The sequence below is a fragment of the Centrocercus urophasianus genome, unplaced genomic scaffold, assembly GCF_019232065.1.
Source record: "Centrocercus urophasianus isolate 14NV4802_14NV808 unplaced genomic scaffold, USGS_Curo_1.0 seq_28, whole genome shotgun sequence".
NCBI lineage: Eukaryota > Metazoa > Chordata > Aves > Galliformes > Phasianidae > Centrocercus > Centrocercus urophasianus.
The window spans coordinates 321,754-347,986 of record NW_024884844.1 but is presented as its reverse complement, the minus strand read 5'-3'; the positions used below and the strand labels follow the sequence as shown (position 1 = coordinate 347,986).

Sequence of the window (26,233 nt, the reverse complement as noted above, 5' to 3'; positions counted from 1 at the left end):
AGCTCGACTCTCTGATACCGCAACTGCATGGCAAAGCCAAAGAAAAACCAAAGGATCTCATCCATCCTTTTTGTAAAGAAAAATATCGACACGGTACTGGGTCCCCGACAACCCAACTGGTGGGGAGTTACAGCCAAAAAAAAAGTAACTTTTAAAAGGAGATAAAGAAGGAAAGTGCCTTAAAGGGAGCTGACAAATGCCCGCTGACATCATTGGAAGCTCTACGTTAAAAACTACACAATGGTTAACGTTTGCCATTCAGACACAGGCTATATCTCCAGCTTGAGCATCATTGTGGAGCCTTGAAGCAGGCGTGATGCTACCAGCACCTCTGGGTGCTCCAATCTGCTTTGCCCTATGGGACGGGAAGGTGAAGGGGAGACTCAAGCACCGAGGCAGTAGATTAAAATAAAATTACATTATTATCATCTCTTTTCTTTCTTAGCAGTGAGAAAACCAAGTCTGAAAAATAGAGACTTTCAAAAATATATATATTTATATATCTATAAACACAGTGTTTCCTCTAATTGGTTACCGGCAGGGTGAGGAGATGATGGGTGAGATCATCTCTCATCTCGCTTGAATTTCGCAGAAGGAGGGAATCGCTTTAGAAACATCATTAAAAAATAAAAAGATAAAGTATGAAAAGGTCTTTGCATCCATGTGGATAGGGGGAGCCGGGAGGGGGAGAAGGCTCCATCCTCCACGCATCCCACCACAGTCTCGCACCCAAATCCCCGCTACGCATCCATCACCTGCCATACACCAACCAGCCTCCGGCCACGCCGGCCCCTCCGCGCCCACGCCGTCGCTCTCTCGCACACACACACACACACGGTCACACGCATGTCCCCCATGTGGCACCTGCACGCCCCATCGGCGCTTCCCTTGCACCCAATTCGCTTCTGACGTGCAGGTGTTTGCCCCCAGGGCAGGGGAAGGCAGATAGAACAGGGGGGAGAATCGATGCGCGGAAAGCAAAATATGGCAAAAAAATAAATATTTTCAGAGTGTCAATTTAACCTTTTTTTCCTCCTTTAAATTTTGTTAGCTTACAGTATTTCGTCAGTATAGCTCCTATATATATTATAGCTATCAAGGCAAGGGTGGTCCGAGGGAGGCAAGTTCTCTGGGGGGCTGCAGCAGTAGGAGTCTAATTGTTCGCCTCCAGCAGGCTATCTGGGCCACTCTGCACCGAAACTTCTCCAGACATAAAAACCACAAAATACAACCTCTGAACCTTTGTGCTCGCAGCACAGTGCTCAGCTCTGCCCCAAACCTGCACACTGCTCCCTCCACCAACCACCACCAGAGCCAGATCTGGGGCTGGGACCTCTGCTCCCCAACACCACAATGCTCAGCCATAAAGGCACAGGGCCCTCAGCCCCTGTGCATCCCCACACACAGGGAAAAGCCTGCAGTGCATTTGGGGTGCAAACCTTCAACCATGGGTAAGGCAGAGGGTGGCTCTCAGAGGACCTGTGGCCTCCCCACCGAGCCAAAGCTGCCCAGCGATTGTTGATCCTTTGTTGTTGCTGTTGTTGTTTTCTAAATAATTTTTCTTCCTTCTCTTTTTTTTTTTAACGTGGCCTCCAAAAATAAAAACAAGAGAAAGCGCCTGAGTTACTTGTAGTCATTCGCCTTTCGTGCAACTTGAACGTCCATGCAATTTAAAAACTGCTTGCACATCTCCAAAGAGAGATAGGGCCGGCCACGGGTCCACTGCTCCGCACAGGAAACCCACCTGTGCAAGCATCTGCTATTATTATTATTATTATTATTGTAACATTTTTCTTTTTTTTTTTTTTTCTTTTTTTTTTTTCTGTTAAGAGAATGTGTGACAGGCCACAGGAGAAAACTGTCAAAGAGGACTGGTGACAGGAGGGAAAAGAGGAAGATGAGCGAGGAGGTGCCTTCCTTCCTCCACCAGACCAGGAGTATCCTCCTCTTCCAGGCATGGAGCGCAGGAGCTGCCCAGGAGTGGAGGAGATGCTGCACTGCCCCTCTGTGGGTGAAACTTGTGATGTCTCACCTGTGCTAGGCTACGGGCCAGCAGCTGAGGGTAGCCCAAAGCCAAGCACCCAGGCAACAAGAGGATTCGGGACCAAGCCGTTGCACACCCCAGCAGGGTGGCCAGCAGGTTTCGGTGTAAGCTGGCAGGACCCTCTGCTGCAGCATGGCGAGGGGAAGTTTCCAACGGCATCTCCTCCAGTGTCCTGCAGACCTGGGCTCACACGGCAGCAGGGCGTTATCCCCTGTACGCTGTGTCAAACATGCAGCAGACGTTCACCGATGAAGGCTTCTTTCATGGCTTTTGCTGTTTTGTCTCTTTTTTTTTTTTTTTTTTCCCCTCCAAATGACAACCATGCATTTGGTCTGGAGCAAACATAACCACTTGGTGTGGCCTCAGGACTGCAATGCCGAAAGCTGGGAACTCCTCTTGCTGCCATCTTCACTTTGGTCACCTTCCCTGTGGTGGGACATGCATCCGCATCCTCTCCCTGTTTGGCGTTGACTTCATGGCTCTGTTACATAGGTGTGTGGTTTGATTCTTCTATGTGTGTGTTTAGCTTGTGTCAAGTTTTTAGGGTTTTGTTTTGTTTTCTTGTCATTGTTTGCTGTTTTCCTCCACAATTCCAACCCTTCCCCCCCCCCCCCAATTCACTTCCCTCTCCCACAATGCACTTCCTCACACTCCTTCTCGGATCAGCTCCAAGTCCTTCTCCAAAATTCAAGAATCACCCGCAAGCACCAGCTCATCTTTTCTGGCCAGAGCCAAGCATGACTCTGGAGACGAAGTTGACAATGGCCGCAGCTGGCTGGTCCGGGTCCAGCTCTGCAAAGAGGTGGCAGACGTTGTCTGTGGTGCTCCCTTGCTTCCTGGCCACAAAGCCAAAGAGCCTGGGTGGGGAGAAGACAAGAGGCTCAGTGAGGTTTGCCAGTGCTGCTCACCCAAGGAACACCACCCATCCTCTTCCAGTATGGCCACGTTAACCCTGTGCTCTTCAACATTCATCTTGCATGGCCCACAAGGAAATACCCTATTCTCCAAAGAGCCCACATGAAGACCAGCCTAAACCTCCTCTTGGTTCTTTGAAGACCAACACTCTCGGTCAAACCCTCTTTGCTCAGACCATCCCAGCTACTCAACCCACGACTGTCCCCAAACAAGGACCTTGAGGCATGTGAGGGATCCCATAACACTAGAAAGGCCACACGGGGACACCGAGAGTGCAGACCCACACACTGCAGCCCACAGAGCTGGATGAGACCATGTGGTTATTTCTGTCTGTCTCTCCCCCAATAAATGAAATGTCTTTTTTTTTTTTTTTTTTTTTTTTTTTAATTAGAACGTGCAAACTGAAGTTATAAATATGGGGGAACAGAATGTGAGACAGGCCCAGGCCCAGGCTGTGGCATTTCTAATTGGAGAGAGGAAACATCCCAGCAGCTGGACATCCTAATAAAAACTCTTTCACTAACACAATAGCTAAAATTAGTGGGAACTAACCCCCGGAACTGGGCTCAGTTCCTGGAGCAGTGCTCTCATGCTTGGGTGAAAAGTTCCCAAAGCAAGGAGAAGAGCCCATCCTCCAGGCAACCTCTGTGTACCATGTGGGGGCACCCCCCAGCCAGATGCTCCAGAAGGTGATGCTCAAACCCAAGTGGGATCCACCCTGACAGCAACTGGGAGGAACTGAGCATACACTTACTTGGCTGGACCACTGCCATCAGTTTTAGTCCACCTGCGAAGAGAACAAGTGTTTGAGATGGTGCCTCCTGCACACTACAGAAGCAAGGGGAACAGACAAAAGCAAAGACCCCATTCCAAGCAGCACAGTGGCCTGGAAGAGGGAAAAAGGCAGGGGAAACCCCAAGGATTAGGGCACTTACTTTCGTTCCTGGGGGTCCAAATCACAGAAGGTAACAGTATTGAGAGGATAGTGTCGTCGGAAGAACAATCTGAAACACAAGGCACAGAGCATCACAGCCAGTCATCCCCCACCTCTTCCCATCACAGCTCCCCTGGCTGTCCCCTAGGACACTCCACAAGGCAGGGCCAAGGTCCGTCACCAAGTTCACATCCCTGAGGGACATCCTTCATGCTCCCAGTGTAACACTCATGTCCCATGCATGCCCAGATTTTGGGGACCCAAGGATGTGGTAGCAGGGGCTCTTACTTCCTCTGGTTGTCCGTTAAGGTAATGCCTTGTGCAGAGACTTTGAAGTGAACAATCGTTGCAGTTGGCGTGGGGTCGGCCACCAGTGTCTCTGCCACGGCCTTGGAGATGGCCTGGGGGCCTGTGAGCGATTCCATCTCCACTGAATTGATGAAGAGGACATTGCAGGCTGGAAGGGGAAAAGCAGAAGTGGGGTCAGCCAGCCACTGCCCTGGGCCACAGTAACCCTGTAGCAGCTTTTCTCTACTCACCCGCACCCTGTTTGAGAAGGTCTGTTGCTGAGTTGGTGGTCGACACAGCATCTTTCTTTTCCTCCATGGGATCTAGAAGAGATGAGACATGGCTGCTCCCCCTGCCTGGAAACCTACCAGGTACTGGAGGCAGATGCACTATCCCCTTTCTACGTGCTGAGCATTGGATACCAGTACTGATGGGGCACTTGGGGATACAGGGGAAAGCCCAGCCTGCCTCTGAACCATCTGAGCACAAGGAATGAGCTATGGCTCATAGTGCAGAGCATGTTCCTGGACAGCTGGTCCAGATGGAGAAACACAACCCATATGGGGCTCCTAGCTGGAGGAGGAGCTCCTACCACGAAGAACAGAGGGGCAGTGCCACCCCATACTGCTGGCCCTGGTTCTTACCTCGGTCAGGAATGACCAGCTTGCAGGGCAGGGCCAGAGGCATGATGGAGTGCTGGTAGACAAGAGCCGACAAGCAGCCTGGGGAGAGAGGGAGAAGGTTAGCACAGGGCTGGGAACAAGCCTGCCCAGCACAGGAGCTTGTCAGGGTATTAGTGCTCTAGGTGGACAGAACCACACGTGGCATTTTCCTTCCCTGAAGCCACCGTGCCCATGGGGGCTCATCTCTACCCTGCCCAGCAGCATCACTTGTCCTCCAGAAAGCTCAGGGGCAGCTCTTTCAGATACCTGATTGCTCTGCTCGAACATTCCAGCAAAGGAAAGGCATCCCAACTACACCTGGGGTACTCACCAAAATTAGGCTCATTGGGGCATCCTTTTAGTTTCACACCCCGTGGGCTAGTCTCAATGAGGAAGTGCCTCACCAGCTCATTGGTGATGTCTCCTGAGAAAAGAGACCAAATGTTGTCACACCAGAGCTGCCCTCATCCTTCTCCTCCCTTCACCATCCCACTGCAATCCCATTGGCTCACCCACAGTCACCCTCCTGGAACCAGATCCTCTGCACACCCCAAGCTGTGTTGCTGGTGGGCTGTGTGCATTTCACCATGCCAAAGCCCAGGGGAAGATGTCCCCCAGCCCTCTATGTCTGGTATGTCCCCATGACCTGGGGGATGGCAGAGGCTGGCAGGGAGGGATGCTGCCACATCAGCACATATCCACGGGCAGTTTGGCTCAGTAGCCCTGGCTGCCCGCTCAACAGAAACAATAGAAAGCATCTCAGTGTGGGAAGGAGGAGGACACATAATACCTTTCTTGTTCTGCTGCATGACGGTGGGAGGTGGGGAAGCCACTTTCATGGCAAGGCCATAGGCTCCCCGGAAGGAGTGGCTGTCCCGGATGATGAAAGCCCCTGGCTCCCTGTCCTTCAGCAGTGCGATGGCTGGGGGAGAGAAGGGGAGAGCTCAGACCTGGCGTGCTGACAGGCAGCGTGCCCTCCAACACCAGCAAGCAAACTCCAGCTCGCTCCAAGTCCTTTGTCACATGTCACCTACACACCTTGCTCCCGGGAGATGTCTGGCTTGTACCAGTACTTAGAAGTGTCCTGCACAAACTTCACGTTGGCACGAGTCTCAGGGCTGACGTCTGCAGGAAGGGAAGAAGAGAAGAAAAAGTCAAAGGAGACTATCTGAAACTGTGTGAGATCTGGGCGACTCCCACCTTTTTGGGAATACAGCTACCTTCACCTCCACACAGCCCCAAAATGCCGCCTTAACCCCAACCTCATTTTCACTGGTAGCTCATGTCTCCCCTGGGCTCTTCTCAGAATGAATGGTAATGCTTTGGCATAGGCTGCCCAAAGAGGGGGTGCAGTTAACATAACTGGAAGCGTTCAAGAATCACCGAGATGTGGCCCTGAGAACATGGATAGTGGGCATGGTGGGGATGAGTTGATGGTTGGACTAAATGATTTGAGTGGTCTCTTCCAACCTTAATTATTCTATGACTGTATTTAAAGCTCAGTGTGGGGCCTGGGAAGAGCCCTTTGTGATCTGTAGGAGATGCTCAAGTGCTTCCCATCACACTCACTGCTATGCCAGCACCAAGAGGTCCCTGCTCCCTAGGGTGGCTCCTGGCCACTGCAGTCACGGGGCCACTGCAGGTGCCAGTGTGCCCACAAAGGGCCACCTGCTTGGCAGCCAAACCGAAGCAGCAGCTGGAGCCACTGCTGCCCCAGCACTTTATTTCCCTAGTTCTATCAGCCCAATCTCGGCGTCATGGTGGCGGCTCGTAATGGGAGCAGGGGATGGTGATACGGGTGTGGCACCCCTTCAGAAACAAGGAGGGGGCCCGGAGCGTAGCACTGGGAGCTCCCTGGGGCGCAAACACCAGAAATGGGGCTGGGAGGTCAGCACGTCCCCATGACAGAGAGAAGCTGGGCGGATGCGAGCTGCCTGCAGACGCTTTGATCTTCCCCATATACAAATCCCCACGGTGTTTACACCAGCATGACAGCGTGCTCCCAACGTCAAATTGGTATTTTTCCTGTTTGGATTCACCATTTTTGAAAAGCGAAAAAAACAAAAAACAAAGCAGGAAACAGTCCAAGCCTCAGCTGTGCTGCAAGTTTGCAGCTGGGCAGGAGTACATCAGGACATAAATCCGCGGGACAGTGATGAAAAGGGGACATGGGACAGCAAGCAGCTGAAGAGGAATGGAGGTGACAGCATCCCTTACCTGGCATGGAAAACTTGGAGAAATCCGGCAGGGTGTGGGAGAAAGCCACAGCGCTGCCGCTGCTGGGGCTGGACATGCCACTGGAGAGGGGCGAGGAGGCCTTGCCGTTGACCGTGGCGTAGTTGGGCAGGCTGTTGGAGCGCTCACCGGCTGACATCCGCCTCTTCTCAGGCAGTGCAGGCTGTGGAGTGGGGCTGCCCTGGCGGTAGGCAGCGGAGTCCGGGGAGGAGGAGTGTGGAGTGCTGGTGCCAGGATAGTACGCCGGTGAGACGGGGAAAGATGGCGTGGAGGGAGGCTGGTAGCCGGACGCACTGCTCTGCCGGGACAGCGTTGGGCGCCTCTCGTCTGGGCTGGAGTAGCCGTACATGGGGCTGCCGGGAGGCACGGCTGCCATCTGATGCCGGGCAAGGCTGGGGCTCCCTGGTGGCGCATGGGGGGACATGGCGTGCCGGCCCAGCCCAGGGCTGCCGGGCGTGCTGGCAACAGCAGGGTTGGCAGCTCTTCGCCCAAAGCCAGGACTGGGTGGTGTGTTGGTAGCCACTGTCCGGTGTAGGGTGCGGGGGCTCCCTGGCAGCGCATGGACACCCACCACGCTGACCTGTGGCTGCTGCCGAACCTGGGGGTCCGGCTGGAAGCTGGCTCGGCCATCAGGGTAGTCAGGGCTGGCATAGGGAGAGCCCAGCGTTCCCGCTTGGAAGGATGATGGAGACGAGGTTTGGTAGCTGCTGTGAGCAGATGGCGTTTGCGAGACGATGGGTGACCGGTAAGCTGGCTCAGCTACAGCATGGGGAGGTGTAACTGTGCCGTGGGGGCTGCCCTCCAATGGGTAGCTGCGGAGTGAGCCACTGAGGAGAGATCGGGAGAAGAGGATTCAGTTCCGCTGCACCCCCACTGTTGATTGGGCCCCTCCTCCAAGCAGGCACAGGAAAGCTGAGGCATGGCACCAGCAAGCTGCTCAATAGCAGCGGTGGGATGAGTCCTGCCAGCTACAGGAAGCAACTGGAGGCAGCTTCACAGTTCTCACACACATCAATTCTCCACCAAAATACGGGAGAAAGAGCATTTCCCCAGTTCCTCTCCCAGCAAAACCCCTTGTTCTTTCACCTCCAGTGGGCAGAGTGGAGGGGACAGGGATGGATGGCACCAACTCACTACAAGGGAGCAAAGCTCCCAGGGTTAGGGGGTTAGCACAGACCCTACACCTCCTGCGGACTTACACTCCCATACTCACCCGTCCATGCTGTGGATAGGGCTGCTAGTAGAGATGGGGCTGGGCACGGTGAAGGAGTTGCCAAAGGCACCATTCCTGGCAGGCACCTCCAGGCCCACAGGCTGGGCAGCTGGAAGGTTCCCTGCCCTGCCAGTTGTGGCCGTTCTGGCCACTGACTCAACATAGCTCCTAGGCTCTGCAGAGAAACAAAAGAGGAAAGAGATGAGCTGGCATGGAAATGGGGCCATGCCCTTTCCTGTATCCCCATTTGAGCCAGAGAAGATGCCCAAACTGAGCTCCTCCACCCCCCATGGACTGTGCAAAAACATGGGGCTCATCTGTGCCTTAGCATTCCTCCACGGCACACTGAAGACCCTGGACACACAGATGGGAGAGTTGTGCCCAGTCCCATCCCCAAGGGGACATAGTACACAGCGCCACATGGTGCGACCCATCATCGCTCAGCGCCATGCCACAGCCCTTCCACCGGGCTCTGAATCGGTGCCCCTCCCAGGCTAGGATGCCACAGGGCACACGTCGTGCTCCATGATCATCCTCAGCCCCTAAAAATAGAGCCAACAGCACAGCACGGCACAGCCCACGCTGACTCATAGCGGGAGCAGGGTGCTGCCCTGCACAGCCCACCTCCCCCAGCACCTCCAGCATCTGGGAACAGAGAGCAGCCTCATCTATTTCCACTGAAGCATCCAACATTTTCCCCCATTCCTGCTTGAAACTGGAGCCCATGAGCACTCCCAATAAGAGCAGTTTTCCTTTGGAGACACTGAGCTGTCCTGTGCCAGGAGCTCTGGGCTGGGCATCCTTGAAGGTCCCCAGCTCCAGGCCAGCTCCAGGCCAGTTCCAGGCTGGCCATCCCCAAGGTGACTCTGCAGCACTAATTAGCATTACAAACATTATTACTATTAGTCATAACAGCCAGGTTCTGTCTAATCCCACAGCCAAGAGAGCCAGTGAGGCCAATGCACAGCTCAGGACTGCAAGGAAAAAGACGGTCATAGGTTCCCCGATGCTCTCCATGTCCCCGTGCCAGTGTCCCATCTGCCTGCAGGAGGAATCAATGCTGCAGGGCTCATCTCCCTGCCCAGCCCAGGAAAGAGCCAAAACCAGACAGAAGATGTCAGCTTGGGCTGAGCACCCGGCAGGACACGCGGTCAGAGTGACAGTGACAAGGCAGTGCCCAAGGAGATGGCCATGGCAGCTGCAAGAAACACAGCACTGCTTGGGTAATTAAATTAATTTTTGCAGCTACTCACATCTCCCACCCGTCTCCCCACCCCAGCCTAAAATTAGCCAGACAGTACACATGAGTCAGCCTGCAAGAGGTTAAGAGCAAACGGCTGTGAAAATACCGATCCCTCCTGTAAACGTGGAAGCTGCAGGGACGCAGGAACAGGGCTCGGGGACAAGGGCAATGGAGAGGAGAGCCCACGTGTGTGCATGTATACGTGCCATGGTGACATGTGACACCGCGGACACATGTTGGAGTTGCTTGGTTCAGTATTGAAAAAGGGAGGGGAGGGAGGGGGGAGCAGAAAAAGAGAAGTTTGGGGCAGGATTTTTTTTTTTTCCTAAGTTGAAAACTCAACTCTTGCTTCCTGGTGTTTTCTCAGAAGAGGCTGCAGAGATGGGAAAATAGCAGGGGAACACAGAAGTCATGTGTCATCTGGGGGGTGAGCAGTGATTTGGGAACCCTAATCAGGGCTGTGAAACACCCAACCTTGTGCCCAAAGCCTGTCCTAAAGCCTTCCCGGAGGGCACAGGCAGCCCTATGATCCAGCACTGTCCGTTAAGGAGATGAGGAGGGGCTGAGCACATCCCCCTGGTCCCAGTGGGATGGAAACCTCATGGAGCAGCATGCTGAGGGCGTCCTGGGCACAGGGGAGCTGCTGGTGGGGGCTACATCCTCCCCAGACCATGTCCAACCTCTCCCATCCAAGCCACAATGCCGCAGGGTGAACCACACTATTCTTTTAGCACCCAAAATTACATCTCCTCTCCCAACCAGCCCAGAGCAGTGTCACCATCCAAGCCCTCCCCATCTTGCTGGTTGTCCCTGTGTCCTCAAACTGTCATCTCCATATTTCCCATAACGTCCCCAAAGCCAAAACACCACAAGTCACAGAATTGTAGGGGTTGGAAGGGACCTCCAGAGATCATCGAGTCCAACCCCCCAGTCCAACCAGATTCAGCCCACACGCCACCACATTATCCAAGAGGCTGCAGCACAGAAGTAAGGCAAGAAGTTGCCAGTGGCCACTTGCAGAGCCACAAGGACACCAGTGCTTTGAGCTAGCCACCAACACACGAAGTGTGTTGAGAACCAAGGAACGGAAAAGCAGAGCTTCAGGGAGTGGGAAGGAGAGGGCTGGGAGACACAGCACAGGAGGAAAAAGCTGGGATTTATCCCAGCTCTTCTTCCTCTGTTGCATCCAAGAAACTATCACTGAAAAATCAGCCCTGAGACTGGAATATTTGTGTTGTTTTCCTGAAGCAAACACTTTCTCCAGCGTTACACAACACGCAGGTTGGGGTATTTGCATTTTGAGGAACTCCCAGGGAGAAATGCTGACAGAGCCGCAGGAAGTGCAGCAAACATGCCGAGGAGACGTCCCCTCCCTGGGAAGGATCTGGAACAAATTGTTCCCTATCCTGGCCCTGAGGGCTCAAAGTTTCATTAAAGAAGAAAGTAAAACCACCCAACAACTGCAGGCGGCACTTGGGTAATGCAAGGCGCTCTGTCCTGAGGCCATGTGCCACCCCAGAGCCTCACCATCATTGGGGGGCACCCAGGCACTGAGCACCCCAGGGCCAGACCATGGCATCCTCGGTGCTCTGAGTGATGAGCACCTACAGGAAAGAGAGCCAGGGCAGAAAAAGCCTTTCTTACCTTCTTCAGAGTCAGCTCCCGCCTCCCCTTCTAGCTCTGAGAGATGGAGGGGAGTGATGGGAGCAGGGCAGAGGTGGAAAAAGGGAGGAGTGAGACAGAGAGAGAGAGAAATCTGAGTTAAGCAGCACTGCTTTGCAATAGGAGCACACAGAAGGCAGAAGAGAGCTCCACAGCTTCCCGACCCCATATATCTCCAGCATCCAGCCTGCCCATTTCAGAAATGATGTCCAGAAGCCTGCACCCCATATCCCTATGGGAAGGTCCCCACAATGGCCTGGCCCAAGCACAGAGGAAGAAGTGCCTTCTGCATCTGATGGAGCCTCTACCCAAGAAGTGTCCTCACAGATGCCCCTCAAGGAAAGCCACCCACAGTCCCCATGCTGCACTCACCTCCCACTGGGTGCAGCAGGATGTCAGCTGGGTTATGGGGTTTCAGCCCCAGTGCTGAGAGAGGGGTCTTGGCCAGGCCGGGTGGAGAACGCACTGTTGGCACCAGGGTGGGGGGGGAAACAACAGCATTAAGGGCAGGATAAGAGGGGAAGCTTCAGAAAGTCCGGAGCTAGTGCTGCCCAGGAGGTAAGCCCCATCCCACCCACTGGCTGCACTCAGGACTGCCAGAAAGAGTGGATGCCCAAGTTTGAAGCAGCATCATCACTTGAAGACACACAAAGGACAGAGTGTGCATGAGCAGTCTGTCCCATTTGGGGAACAGCAGGACACAGAAGGGAGGCAATTCCCAACAGGGCAGGCCCAGCCCCCATCTCTCAACCTTGTCCCACCGTAGGCATGAAACCTCCATCGTCAACCCATTCCCCTCCTCAGTCCTCCCATCCAATCCACCCCTTTGCCCACCCCTACACTTGGATGAACTGAGGCAGGGCTGTCCCAGTACACTCCATCGATCTAGGACTGCTAATACATTTACTACCCACAGAACAGCTCAACGGGCAGGTGATTATGCCCGAGCTCATTCCCCAAAGGTATCTAATGCACATGGAAGCTCTGCAATCCCCAAGCTCATCCATACATACCAGTGGGAGCTGCCTATGTATGCACGGCGATGGCTATGCCTGCACCGGCAGCACAGGATGGTTGGGATTAATGGGGCATGGTTGTGCCTCTATCCCTTCCTACCCCACAGATCTGCCTCATCTCCTCAGTGCTGCATTCCACCAACCCTACCAACATCCCACTTTCCTCACTCTCCCCAGCATTCACCTTGAAGATTCTTCCACCATCAGCATTTGAACATCCCAATTTGCAGCAGGGATGCCAGGAGGTGGTGGGTGGTAGGAAAGGCAATCCCCACCCCTGAGGCCACATCTCAGAGCAGCCTCAGGCTGGAGCAGCCAAGTCACTGTGAAACCTAGCTTTGGCAGGTGGCTGATTTCCCAAAAACTGATTTCCTCCAGTCTGGTCCCTTCTCAATGCTGGCAGAAAAAATATGGGGTTCTCCCAGGGGCAGGGACAGCGGTGTCCCCATGGAGAGGAACAGTTCCTGCATCACCCCTGGTGAAACTCTAGTGCAGCCTGAGAGCTTGAGCTTCAAAATTCCTCCTTGACTTTCAAACTGGACAATAAATGCTGCCTCTGGGCCACCTCCCTTGCCAGGCTGTTCTGTCACTTCTGCGAGTGACTCATCCCCCAAAATGAGTCACTGTCCCTCTGCCAAGGGCCTGCTGGGCCTGAGGAACAACGGGGCCATTTCTGAGTTGCCAAATGCCCCGGGACATTCCCACACTCCAATCACTACATCCCATGAAACAGGAACATCAGTAGATAGACAGTAGCAGTGTGGGGGAAGCAGCCTGATCTGCAAAGGGCATCAGCATTGCCGAGTGGGACCAGGACACAGACTGACTGCCAGCCCTAAAGCATCCTTCTGTGTGGTCAGCCTACAGAAGGTTATTTTGGGAGGGCAGAGAGGGCATCTTTTTAATGGGTTTCCCAGTTGACCAGCTGCTCCATTGCACAGGGGGTCATCACCAGAGCCAGTCACACAAACCCGGTCCCCACAAACCCACCACAACTGCACAACCGAGGTTAGTTAGAAAGGAACCAGAGAAGTAGAGACAGAACACATGCAACACTCTTTGCAGCCCTATGCCATTCCTGCCCTAAAAACAGTGAGTGGGAAGTGGGATAGTGTGCAAGAGTCTACCCTGAGCCTCTGACCTACATCCCTTGCTGTCCCCTTATTGCTCTATAGCTTTTGTGCCATGCTGGTAGAAAAGATGGGGAGGTGTAGGAATGGGATGGTGCCATCTCTCTGACCCTGCTCCTCTCCTCATCCCAGAAACACCCCAGTGAGTGGAGGATGGGGAAAAGCCAACAGGGCAGTGCCAAGAGTGGGATGCAGATGATGGGATGTGAAGGAGAGAGGAGGAGGAGGAGGAGGAAGGAAAAGAGGAGTGAGCGATTATCGTGGCAGTGGGTGTATGGAGCCCGGAGCTGTCTGACCCTTGGCAAATTTCTGGTTTGATGAAAGCCACCCACTGAGCCCTTCCACCTCCCGGAGCCGCAGCACTTACGGGAGTCGGAGTAAGGGGTTTGTGGCGAGACAGGGAAGGCTGGGGTGGGGGGAGAAATCTCACCACCGCCGGAGGTCGGGCTGCTGGGGGAGGCATTCTCCATCTCCTCGAAGGCTTCCTTGTAGCTGTGGAGGTGAGGCTGGGGGGGAGAGCAGGAGAAAGGGTTGGTCCCATCTGTACAATGGGCACAAACCTCCAGAGGGAAAGTTTTTACCTCCTCACCAAAAACGCATCGTTAAACCCCCAACCCTCCAGAATGCTGCCTCCCAGCCTTCCCTCTCCCCATCAGCACCCCCAGCACCAGTACCCAGCGCACCTCCTTGGGCCTTCCTCCAGGGTTGGCCGCAATGGTGCTGACCACCTCAGGTGAGAGGACAGTGGGGCTGCGGGGAGAACTGGGTTCCGGTGAGCTCTTCTCATAGTGGCTGTCACTGGGGGTTCGCCTTCGGGCAGAGACGGTGCTCTCCTCTGGGGACTTCTCCCGGGACTGCACCCCTACAGGCAAGCACAAGGCACGGGAGATGGGTGAGGAGGTGCCAGCTGGGATAGGGTTGCTGGGAGATGCTCCACGACTGATCCAAGATGGTCTGGAGAAGGGGCTCTGCCCGGCAGAGACAGCAGATTCAGCACTCACCTGCTCCCACCCCACGGCAGCAGGGCTAGTTTTGAGCCAGATCAGATCTGCTCAGCAGCAGCAGCAGCAGCAAAGGGACAAGAGAAAAAGCAAGCCAGGGCTGTGGCTAGTTCACTGCATTATCCCAACCAAGCACTGTGAGTCCTGAGCTGAGTCCATAGCATTCCCTAGCATCAGCTGTGTGAGGTGTGAGCATCACAGAACATTCTGCAAGCAGGCCAGAGCTCAGTGTAGCACGTAGGGTCCTGGCTGCCTGAGGTTGGTTAGCTCACACCAGTGATCTCAGTGGGCTGGGAGAAAGACCAGGAATGGGGACAAAGGAGCTTCAAGAGTGGGTTGAGGGATGTGGCCCAAACACAACCTTCACTCCACCCAGCCCAGCACTGAAGCTTCTCCAACAAAGAAGTGCCCAGGGTGGCTGTGGTGCTGGGTTTGGTGCAGAGGGCTCAGTGGGGGCCACGCAGAGCACAACTCATAGCCCCTCTGGGGACCATCCTGGGGACCTGCATAGCAGCAAGGAGATCCCCAATTTCAGACGTGCTGCTGAGGTGACACAAGGGACTGGCAAAGGTGACAGCACTGTCCCCTCTACTCTTCCCACGCGCCCTGCTGAGAAAGGCATTGCAGCAGGGTAAAGAGAGAAAAAGGGACAGGAAAAAAAGAAATGGAAAAAGTGGAAAAAAAAAAAAAAAAAAAAAACAACAAGAGGCCAGCAGAACACTCCAGGAAATGCACTTCTCCAACACCAACTCCTTTCCCACGGGCTGGTGGAGTGCAGGCGGCCATCAGCTGCTCCTCCTGCTCATCAAGGCTCTGCGCCTTGCGCCTGCTGACCTCTCCTCCCGTCCACCCCTGCACTCGCATAGTGCACTGCCGCAGCCCCTGGCTCCTCCGGCAGCGAGGGAGGGAGGGAGGGAGGGAGGTGGCCGGGTGCATTTTGAACTAATCAGCGCAGTTAATGGCAGCAACAATAAAATCAACGCTCTGGGGAGCAGCGGCCCGGCTGAGAGGCGGGGGACGCGAGCCAACGGGGCTGGCTCGAGCCGCGGAGGCGGCCTGGAAAATTCCACTCGGAGCAGCTTTGAAACACAACTCCTCAATCCCTTCTGCAGGTGCTCGGGGGCCAGCAGCTCAGAGCCCTTAGGGGAGTCGCGGGGATGCTGTGCTGCAGGGGGAGCATCGCACCAGGTCACCCCAAACCTTCTGTCCAGCTCCTTGGGCTCCTCCAGTTGCACTCGCCTGTCTTGGCTTGCTTTGGGCACCTTGTGCTCCAAGGCTGTCCCCCAGCACTGCTGCACTGGGGCGTCCCAACCCTGAGCTACTGCATGGGGATGGAGAGGGGAATGTGGGGCCAGTCCCAAGGCCAGGCTGCTTTTCAGCGCTCAAATGCCCAGCAGCTCGCAAGCTTTTTGCTGCTTCACTCCCCAGAAATGGAAAACAGACGGGGACGGCAGGGAGGGGAGGGAGGAGGGGAAAAAAAGGGACTCATTGTTCAGGAGTCAGGAGTGGGAAACTTCACAAGCAGCTCGGAGCGAAGCCTGGAGGAAACCCAGGCTCTGCGCACGGCCTCCCGACCCCTGGGTGATTTATGTGCTGGAAACTATGCTTGAAAAATAAACCCTCCTTTCCCGCAAAGCTGTGCCCCCTCGGCAGATGTGCAGGCCCGCTTGGCCACACAGCAGTTCCCCAAGGACGCCTTGTCCCTCTGCAGGAGCAGCATGCCTCATCACAGCACATCCAGAGTGGCCAAAAATGGAGAATACAGCATCCTGCCCCCACTCTGTGCCCATACTGCTGTCCCTTCCCCAGTGTGATGTCACTCTCAGGACCAGACAGAGGTAAAAACTTGTTCCCTCTCAACATGGAGAACAGCAGCGAATTCTGCCCTGTAGTGCTCACCGCAAGACCCAAATTTTTCCATCCCTCCAGTCACAGACACATCTACTGCTCTCCTCCATCCTAGAGTGCTTCATCAGTGTGGCATCAATGTTTCATCCCAAAAAGAACCACAGCACCGATGCAGCGTCCCTGCTGTGAGCAGCACACTCCAGCATTCAACCTTGCCTTCAATTTTCCAGTCCATCCCAAAAGGATTCACATCAACACCACAGACCAGAATCCAGCCCAGCTGGGGACAACCCCAGGACCAATTTAGCCATGTCCCGCTGTGCCAAGGGCTTGGTAGGCTCAGACCTCTTCCATCCTCCTGTGGGGCTTGCCCTCCCTCCATCCCACGTTCATGCAACACACAGTGCACTCGGCATGCAGGCAAGGAGGGGGAAGAGAGAGGGAAGAAAGGAAAAGAGGAAAGAGAGGGAACAAAAGAGGAGACAGGAAGGAGAAGGAAAGAGGAGTAGGAAAAAGAAAGGAGGAAAAGGAAGAAGGAAGGAAGGAGGAAGAAAGGAGAAAGAAGTCTTGAGAAGGAGGAAGGAGGGAGGTGGAATGAACAAACCGGAGGAGGACCGTTGCTGGTTCAGAGGAGGACGGGGGGCTTTGGTGCTCTTGTTGAGGTCCCTGAGCTTGGCGTTGTACTCTGCCAGCATACCAGGACAGGGTGCAAGGAGTGTGGGAGGTCACAGGGACACACACGGACCCCATGGGGAAAGGAAGGGGCAGACAGGACAAATGTCACGAGATACAACAGGGAGACAGAGAGAGAGAAAACAAGAGATGATTAGTCAGACTCCAAGAGACGAGCCTGAGGTCACCAGGGATGCAAGGGAGCTTAAGCCCTACTTGGAGCTGCCCCTCACATCACCCAAACTGCCAGGAACATTGCTTCACTTCACCCCTCCCCTATAGCTCCAGGCACTGCTTATACACCAACTGGGAACGCTGTGGCTCCCAGCCACACATGTCCTTGTGCAATGCCATCAAAGCCCTGACACCATCCCCTCGAGGATGGCACCAAACAGGGCCCATCCATCATGAGATGAAAGGATGGAGGAAGGGGACTTGAAGCACAGCAGAACTGGGGTGCTGGGGTGGAGGTGATGCGAGATGCTCCTCATCACTGTGCCAGGACACGCAGGCAATTTATAGCAGCAGAGAATGTAAACAAACCCGTCCGTGCCTGACTTCCAACAGCGTCCCCTTCCCAGGCCCAGCGCTGGCTTGGGGACACTTTGTCCCTGGCCAGGGGTCAGCCCGCCTGCTCTGTCCCCACTGGCACAGACAGCCAGACTGGGGACAGGTGGACACAGGCTGGGGCCATCCCCATTCATCTCTCCTCCATGGGTCACTGAGGTGGGACTGAATACCAGGCCAGTACCCAGGACCCTGCCCTGACCCCCTGCTCTGACACAGGATTTCCAATAGATGCCATCAAACATCCATTTCCCACACACCCCAAACAGTATCCCTCCTCCTCTGAGGGCTCTCCTCTTTTTCACTCTACTTCTTCTCCTACTGGTAGCTGCTCAGTGGTTTCAGGGGTGGGATCTTCTTAAAACGTTCAGCCTAGATACACAGTAAAGTTTGGGCATCTCCATACCCTTGGGTTTGTTTAAAGCCCTGACTCCCTGAATAGCTCTGTGGATCTTGAACTCTCAAGATGGGGTTTGGATGGATGCAAACTTCACCCAATGCCCCTGTTCTGCCCCACACTGCTGCCCCCCGCCCTGGGGCAGTGGTGACTCAGCCCCAGGGCTGGATGGGTTGCCACTGTTGGATTTTTCCAGCCAAGCCCTCTTCCCCCTCCCTTCAATACCGGGCGAGTTTCTGGACTGAGCGCAGAGCTGGAACGGACGGAGCTGCCAAGCCCCAGCATCACAAGCTGGCCCCAAGCCTGGACACATCCCCAAACTTTCCCAAATGTCGCTCCGCAACGAAACAACTGCTCGCTTGAGCAGCAGGAGTGAAGGCACCAGCGCTGCAGCAGCTCTTGGGTTGGGTGGGACCCTCAGTGTCCTCAAAACCCCCAGAGCTAGAGAGAAGGGCAGGCAGGCAGAGCATAGTCTCCCAGATGCTGCTGCCTCTTCCTGCCCCACATGGCAACCCTGACATGGTGAGCTGTGCCAGAGGGAGCTGAACAAGCAGCAGAGGCTGCCCCCCCCCCCCCCAGGATCAGTGCTGGCTCAGTCCCAGGCTTTGATCCAGCACAGATGAGGAGTCACCATCCCCCATCCTCACTGCCACCATGCAGGGTGCCAACACCAACCTCATCCCCACACCACCCTTGTGGGTTGCAGCTGCTTGGGACGCACGTCCCCTCCCTGTCCCCCCAAGGAATCAAAGCGTCCTACCTGCCACCCTGTGGGCCACCAGCCCTTCCAGATTCAAAGGCTCTTCTCCCGACCTCGACAGGTCTTCATAGCTCTCCAGTCCCTTGTGGGGCAGCTGGCTTTGTGCTGTTGCAGTGGGGGATGGCGGGGAGGAGACGAGAAGCTGCTGAGACCCTGCAGGGCTGTATGAGGCGCTGAGCGGAAGGATGCTCGATGGTGCACTGCCATAGCTCCGAGGCTCCTGCACCGGCTGGTAGCTATAGGGAGTATAGGTTTCCCGGTACTCATGCACGGTGTAGTTTGGTTCTACAGAACTTCGAGCCGCGGGAACCAGTGGACCAGGTGAGTAGGCTTTGGCCAAGGGATCAGTGCCCACAGAGGTGCCAAAGGACCTGGGCTGGACCACCTGTGGGGCTGGCTGAGCATAGTGACCACTGAGTGGCTGTGCAGATAATGAGGAGAGCATGGCAGCCGGCTTGTCCTGGCGAGCAGCTGTGGAAGGGACACTCTGTGACTTATGGACGGAGGGTGCAAGATCCAGCATGAGGACATCAAGTGCTTCAATGGACTGCTCGATCTCTCGGCGTGATGGAGCCCGGGGGAACTCGGGCATGCTGTGGCTGTGCGGGGGCATGGGCTGCAGCGGGCTGGGCTGGGGGCTGCAGCTGGAAAGGCTGGGGCTGTGGCTTTCCAACCCACCATCATGAAGCTGGGATGGAGGTCGGCTGCCGCCCTGCTGCTGCCAGGAATTCAGGCCCCGCTGTACAGCCTCCCGGCTGCTGGTGCTGCGAGCTGGAGCCTGTGGTAATGCCGGGTTTGCTTCATACTTGGCTGTCCCTACAGCTGGAAAAGACTGTGAGCGGTGGGCACTGGGTAGGTCATAACCGTACAGGTAGGGCTGGGGGACCGGAGGCTGGAGCCAGGCCGGTGAAGCTGAAGCTGGCTGCCGCTGTGGGTACCCAGCCAGGTGCTCCTGCCCGGACGCTGAGGGCCGTAAGTGAGTCAGCGGGTCACGGAGGGGGTGGCCCATCAGGGTATTCTGGTTGCTGTAGGGGTAGGCACCGTTGGAGAGAGGCTCAGCCTCATAAAGCCCTTCCTTCAGCATCTTCTCAGCCCCATTGTAGCTAGCTGGGCCATTGGGCAGGGAGGAGAGGCTGCCCACACGTGGCGCCTCATGGAAGCCAGCCTCGCTGGCAGTGGTGGTACCATCTAAGGACGAGAGCGTGCCCAGGCTGCCCACGCTGTGCCCATCCTGGTTGGGCAGTTCATCATCCAAGATGTCCGTTTCCCGCTCAGCCAGCAGTGGTGTGCCAGCACCATTGACGTGCACCTGGGCTGGCACTACATGTCGGCCCGGCCCGGCGGGCATGCGGGCAGGTTCGGGGCCCGGTGCGTGGTTGTGCATGGGCGCTGCGCTCTCCAAGCCAAAGCCGACCAGGAGACGGTCCAGCTCCCGCTTCTCCTCGGGGCTCAGCACCGCGTGGCCACCGGGTGCCCCGGGAGCCCCCGGCTCATCCGTCCGGTCGGTCTTGGTGGAGGCGGTGGAGTTGCCCGAGTCGCTGCTCACCGACAGTGTGTGCTCAACGTGGTTGGGGGCTGCCGAGAGGGGGAGGCGGGCGGTGTTGACAGCGCCGATGCTGCCGTGCAGGGAGTCTTTCTTCTTCACTTTAGCGTAGAGGCTCCCGTCCAGGGGCCCTTGTGTGTGCCCAACCTCTGCAAGGGGAGAAACGAACACGAGACCCCAGATCAATGGCTGGCTCTCTGCACGTAGCTAATGGGTCCCATTAGCCGGTGGTTTCGATCTCTTCCGTGCCGCCGGAGTGCTTAACTACCAGCATGGCCGTCTCCTCCGCACCTGGCGCGGTCCCGCGGGCGCCGCCATGCACAGACACCGGTGCCAGGCACCCTCCCCGCGCCCCCGTGGCTCCGTGCCGTCCTTCCCTGCCCCGCAAGCACCGCATGCTCCGCCGACATCCAGCAAACAGCCCCCCTGCTCCGTGCAAAGTCCGTGGCTGTTCTCCTCCCGGCCCCAGCGGTGGGGAGGGCTGGGGCTGCTGATACCATTGGACGTCGCTTAACAGCTGCACCCAAAGGGACACATCGGGGCACTGGAGGGCAAATGGGGACCGTGGGGGCAATGCATGCACACAGACCGCAGGAGGTCAGGCAAAGAGGAGATGCACTCAGTCTGGCATCAAAGACAGATAGACCGAAGACCCATCTGTCCCCTCCTACCTGCTCTTTCCTCCCACTCTCCTCACAGACCATGCATGGATCCAGCCCAGCCACCCATCCTTGACATTTTCTTCCCTGGCTACAGCAAGGCTCCCACCCTTTCAGTTCCTTCCCTTCCTCTTTCAGGGCGGGTGGATCTGCTCCAGGCCTTCTCCAGTGGCCAGAAGCTCCCACACAAGCAGTATTTCTCCCCAACCCCAAGCATACAGCAACTCCTCCCTGGGGAAGCACGAGACACTGCACAACCCAAAACTGTATTACAGCAATGTCACCACTGGTTTCATACCCTGCCCCAAGCCCCCCCCAGATCCCACCACCACCACTTCCCAATGAGTCATCCAACCCTTAAGGTGGAAGTGAGACCCTGGCCACTGCAGTGGCACTGAGGACAGCCCCCTTTACCATGCCTTTCCCCCTCAGCAGCACGCACAGCACCGGCTGGGCTACAGACTCTTGTTTTTCCAGCTCCCCGACAAGGTTTCCTGGAAGGGGCTGTGAGCAGCATTAAACACTTTCTTTTGGAGGAAAAAATGACTCTTCGCTGGCTGGGGGCCAAGCGGCTGACTCAGGAGCGGAAGACAGCCCTAATGCGATAGTGTGAAATCAGAGCACTCCTATCTGTGAGCAAAACACTTCCGAAAGCCAGTCCTGAGCTGGGGCACAGGGCCGTGTCAGCCAATCCCTGCCTGCCCACGGGGATGCACTCACCCCACGCCACGGCCCCTCCTCACCATGCACAATGCCCAGCACACAACCTACCCAGCCAGCCTGTTTCAACCACAAGAATAGCCCTCTCAGCATCAGTTTTCCACTTGCAGGTCCCTATTGGCAACCCAGGAAGGCAGCTGAGCCCCAAATATCCCCCTGGCCTCAAAGGTGGGGTGATGCAGCAGGGAAAGCAGGGTCCCCTCTGGGCACGCAGTGTGAAGGGATGAGAATTTTCGTGCTCCTCCACGCAGCAAGGAACCGGCAGCATTTGACTCACAGAAGGGAAAGGGGGAAAGAGGGAGGGAATCCCTTCCAGTGGAGGAAGAAAGGAAAAAGTACCGTGTCCAGGGGCAGCGTCAACACTGGAGAGACTGAGACATCGCCTAGAGCTGGGACATTGCCCAGCCCTTGTCTGATGGCAGTGATGGGTGCTGGCCGGTCCCAAAAAATAGGGGAAGAGCCGAAGGAGGCTGGGATAAACAGGGCAAGGGAATAGAGAGGAAAAGGGAATAAATAAATATAAATGGAAGCACGTGGCTCCAAGGGAAAAAAAAATAGATGGGAAAGGCTTTAATTAGTCTGTAGGCTGGGAACCGCCCCGCTGCTGGACGAAACATCTTGAAAGCAGGGTCTGCAAGGGGCACAGCTCACCATAAGTGCCTGTCCCACCTGCCTTGCACCCTTCAGCCTGATGAGGACACAGCAGCTTGATGACCTCCATCCCAAGAGTGGCACTGGCGTGGCAAGGAGGAAGGTCATGCCCCCTGCCCCACACCAGACTGCACACCCTGTCCTCAACCCCATGCCACCCCTGGGCTCTGATGACAAGAGGTGAAGCTGCTGCTCCCTGCCACCTCTCCATAGCACTCCAGGACCATACTGTGATGACAAATTAAACAAACTCCCCCAGAAACCAGCAAGAGAGGAGGGTACAGGCTGCCTCAGCCAACACTGCCATACCCAAAGCAGCAGGAATCCAAGTCTCTGTTTGCAGGTGGCCACAACTCCCGGCAAGGTCAGGCTTCGTCCTGAAGGTCAGCACAACTCCAGCCCAGAGGGTTGCGCGTCTGCCCAAGCTCAGCTCCCAGTATAGCTCAGGGCTGGCTGGCATAGAGCCTGGGGGTCCTTCTCCCTCACTCAGACTGGGAGAAAACCCAGCCCACAGCAAGTAACATCAGGAGAGGGGCTCAGCTCAGTGGGTGGTAAAGAACACATACCGCAGATCCCAGAACCCTGTCACAGGTTTGTGCCCCACGCAGCACCATGCTCCCACACAAATCCTTCACTCGTGTTGAGGACAAAGCTGGGATACTAACAAATCTCCCCCAAACCAGTCCCCAGCAGCATCTCATTTGCTGCCACTGCCCCAGCAGGCAGGACCACATGGGATAAAGAAACCAGGAAAGAGCTCACCTCTCCCCAGTTCTGGTCTATTTCATGTGCCCAGATACGATGGCAAGAAGTAACCCCAGCCCCTGAGCCAGGGGTCACCATGGCTATGAATTCCATTCCCCCCCACCCTAAACCCTCCCCTCTCCCAGTCCATCCAGCTCAAAGAAAAGCAAGCACAGGACTTACCAAAGGGCACAGAGAAGAAAAGATCCTGAACGAAGAGAAGGAGCGGGCAGCAAAATCCCTTTCCTTCGCTCCTTCCAGGGGACCTGGCACGGTGGCAGCTCAAGAAGTGCCTGAAGCCAGTTCTGTGCGTCCGTCCAGGACAGGAGCTGATGGCCGGAGCTGGCTTTGGGCTGGTGTTTGTCCTTTTGGCTTTGCTTTCCCTCTCACGGAGCTATTCCCCACTGTAACGCTGTGTCCCCGGGGCCAATTTAGGGGCACCCCAAACACAGTGGGGGGACCGTAGGGCTCAGACCTGGCGCAGCAGCAGCAGGGAGAGAGGGCGGGATGGAGGAGGGAAGGACAGAAGAGGCTGGAGGCGAGGAGGTGCCGGTTCCCTCCCCTCTGCCCAGACCACACAGAGGAGAGGCAGTGGGGAGGCGTTTGGGGGCTGCTGGAACCCCAGCCCTGTTTAACCCAGCGAGGGGCGAGCCGCCATGGAGGGAGGGCAGGGAGGACAGCCGGACAGACAGCTCCTGGTTATGAATATTAACTACTTCCTCCAGAGGCAGCCAGCGCAGCGCCGCATTAACCATTTCTTCGGCATTGCAGACATATGGACAGATTCCCCAAAACGAGCCGGACAGACAGCCTGCTCCCTTCACACCACCGCATCGCCCACTGCAGGAGGCCCCCAGCCCAGGGACTCTCCAGCTCGAGAGCCCCCCCAGCCCTGCCTAACTCTGGCGTCACGTCACACCTGTCCCCAGAAAGCCGTGACACATTCCGCGTGGGAGGAGAGGGATGGCCTTTCGGGCATCACGTCATGCTTTAAGGAGGCAGACCCAAAGCTCTGGCTGGAGATGCGAGTTTCTCCTTCTTAAACAAGTGCCCAGCTCAAAAGGCACAGAAACCCTTCCAATGGCCCCATCAGCCAAACGTGACCTCCTCTCCACTCTCCCCAAAACGCACATCTCTCATACCTCCACGAATGACAATGGGAGCAGCATTTCCACCCAAGCCCTCAACTCAGAGCCTGGTTTCCCCAAAAACCAGTGTGCACCATGCATCCTTGGACACCTTTTTTCCTTGCTTTTCACCTTTTGATTTTTCACCCTTGGTTCCACAGCTCTGGGCACACCAAGAACCCCTCAGACACACTCCATCAGTTTAAGGACTGTTTAAAGAGGAAAGAGAAGAGACTGAGTTCCTATTGCCTGCCGAGCACCCCTCCTGCATCCTGCTGTGACCCCCACACTCCAGCTCGACCGTCCAGCCAACCCACAGATGCTTCGCCATTACCCCATGGGGAATAACCAGAAGAAAAGTGGAGAAACTGCCCCTGGATTCAGCCCCAGCCCTCCATGCCCTCCAACACCCACTCGCTGAGCCCTTACCTCGCTGCGGTCGGAGTGCAGAGCAGCGGAGATGGGCGGGATGGGGAGGGGGAAGCAGATTCCTTCAGCTTTAGTCAGCTGGCGAAAGCGAGAGCAGAGCCAGCGGCTCCCTCCCTGCTGAGCCCAGCCAGGGGACAGAGCCAGGCGCAGGGGGGAGAGCCTCAATGCTCCACCGATGGCTTTAACAGCCCCAGCCTGCCCCATCTGGCTCCCCGCCTTCACACAGCTCGGCTCGCCTGTTGCTCCATATGCCCTAGCTGTCCAAGCGGGCCCAAGGCAGGAGCCCAGCAAGATACCACCCCATCATATAGACAAACCTGTGGCACTGACCCCATGGTGGGGACAAATCCATGGCACTGACCCAATCCAGGGACTCTGTGATCATGGAAAGGTACAAGACTGATGCCCAAACTGTTCCCTGAATGGGATGGGGAGGCAGGAGGGCACCAGCATCACCCCAGGATGTTTTTCAGCCAGGGCTGATGCAAGTTGCTGGCACCCCCTATAAACATGCCTGCTCACACCCTCACTGTGCCATCCCAGACACAGACATGGTGGGAGCGAAGCATAGGCACATGAGCACAGCCAAGCCAGGGGCCAGCAGCATTACTCAGGTGAGGATTTAGCAAGCCCCATACAGATGTTGGGCTTGGCCCAGCCTCAGCAGTCCCCATTCCAGCAGTGGAGACAGGGCTTGTACAGGGGAAGGCAGGGATGGATACCAGGTTCAGTGGGGTAAGCGGGCCCAAGGGACAGTGGTAATGGAACTCACTGGGTCAGGAACACACATGGCCATTTGGCACAACTTCATGCTGCCCCAGCATGGCAGAAACCTCTGTCCCCCTGCTCTGACCTACCACAGCCACACATCCAGGTCCTGGAGATAACCCCCTATCTCCGTGCCAACCCCAGCACTCCTCTCCACTGGCAATGATCTCAGCCAAACCAAACCAATCAATAATCACTCCCCATCTACATTGCCAGTGTGCAGTACCCCAAAAATCTCACTGCAGCAACTCTCCAATAAGCTGCAAAACCCACAGTGCTCCGGCTGTTCCCTGGACCCAGTTTGGCCCCACCAGGAAGGGCAGAACATCCTTCACCCACCTTGAACAGGGGAGATCTGAACTCCAATAACAGCCATCCCCTCCCTTAGCTTTCTCAGTTGCTGTAAGTACGGAGGGAACTCATTACAGAGTCAGAATGACCCCAAAGCCTCTTTGAGGAGGAGACAGGAGGGCAGGCGGAGCTGCAAGCCACTGTGTAGGAACCAATGACATGCAGTGGGATGGAAATGGGGGGGTCCCAGTGCACCCCGCTCTCCCTGATAACCACAGAGCAGCCTAGGCCAGGCGAGGACATAGATAAAGCCAGCAGAGCGGGTTGTGAAACAGCCCAGCTGGGCCAGAGAGCGAAATGAGGATATTTGCTCAGTCAACCAAGGACCTCACTGCACCTCAGTTTCCCCCCCACATCCATGAGGATAAGCAGACAGGTGGCAAGCACCAGAACAGGCACCACCCCTGGTGGACCCCCTGCTATCCACCATGGGGTCACCTCCCAGCCCAGCAGCCTCTTTGCTCCCAGCACGGACCCCAAACAGAGTGAGAGCGAGAAGGGGAACCCACCGGTTTGTAGCCAATCCTGACCTCCAGGCTGCCACCTCCTCCAGGAGCCTTCACCAGACGTCAGGGAGCAGCAGTGGCAAAGCAGCAGTGCGGCGGTTGATCCCACCCCGGTGCTGGTCCCGTGTCATCTCCCCCTCCCCCCCCC

At 56.1% G+C, this 26,233-nt stretch overlaps 1 protein-coding gene across 10 annotated transcripts in view; it reads right to left on the bottom strand.

Moving 5' to 3' along the window:
• Nucleotides 1-1,783: 1,783 nt before the first annotated feature.
• The window catches only part of TNS1 (tensin 1), a 46,402-nt gene continuing 21,952 nt past the window's right edge, over nucleotides 1,784-26,233 (bottom strand). For 5 of the 10 annotated variants that reach the window (XM_042827134.1, XM_042827136.1, XM_042827139.1 and 2 more), the window contains 15 exons: nucleotides 18,588-20,279; nucleotides 14,026-14,204; nucleotides 13,710-13,848; nucleotides 11,569-11,661; nucleotides 8,292-8,466; nucleotides 7,061-7,905; nucleotides 5,882-5,968; nucleotides 5,634-5,765; nucleotides 5,175-5,267; nucleotides 4,826-4,903; nucleotides 4,433-4,504; nucleotides 4,182-4,350; nucleotides 3,895-3,963; nucleotides 3,714-3,746; nucleotides 1,784-2,901 (listed from right to left, as the gene is read on the bottom strand). In XM_042827134.1, the coding sequence (XP_042683068.1) occupies nucleotides 2,757-2,901; nucleotides 3,714-3,746; nucleotides 3,895-3,963; nucleotides 4,182-4,350; nucleotides 4,433-4,504; nucleotides 4,826-4,903; nucleotides 5,175-5,267; nucleotides 5,634-5,765; nucleotides 5,882-5,968; nucleotides 7,061-7,905; nucleotides 8,292-8,466; nucleotides 11,569-11,661; nucleotides 13,710-13,848; nucleotides 14,026-14,204; nucleotides 18,588-20,279 (4,001 nt within the window). In that variant the 3' untranslated portion in view covers nucleotides 1,784-2,756. The remainder of the gene's footprint in view (nucleotides 2,902-3,713; nucleotides 3,747-3,894; nucleotides 3,964-4,181; nucleotides 4,351-4,432; nucleotides 4,505-4,825; nucleotides 4,904-5,174; nucleotides 5,268-5,633; nucleotides 5,766-5,881; nucleotides 5,969-7,060; nucleotides 7,906-8,291; nucleotides 8,467-11,568; nucleotides 11,662-13,709; nucleotides 13,849-14,025; nucleotides 14,205-18,587; nucleotides 20,280-26,233) is intronic. The other 5 variants (XM_042827137.1, XM_042827141.1, XM_042827135.1 and 2 more) reach the window with 4 other exon arrangements.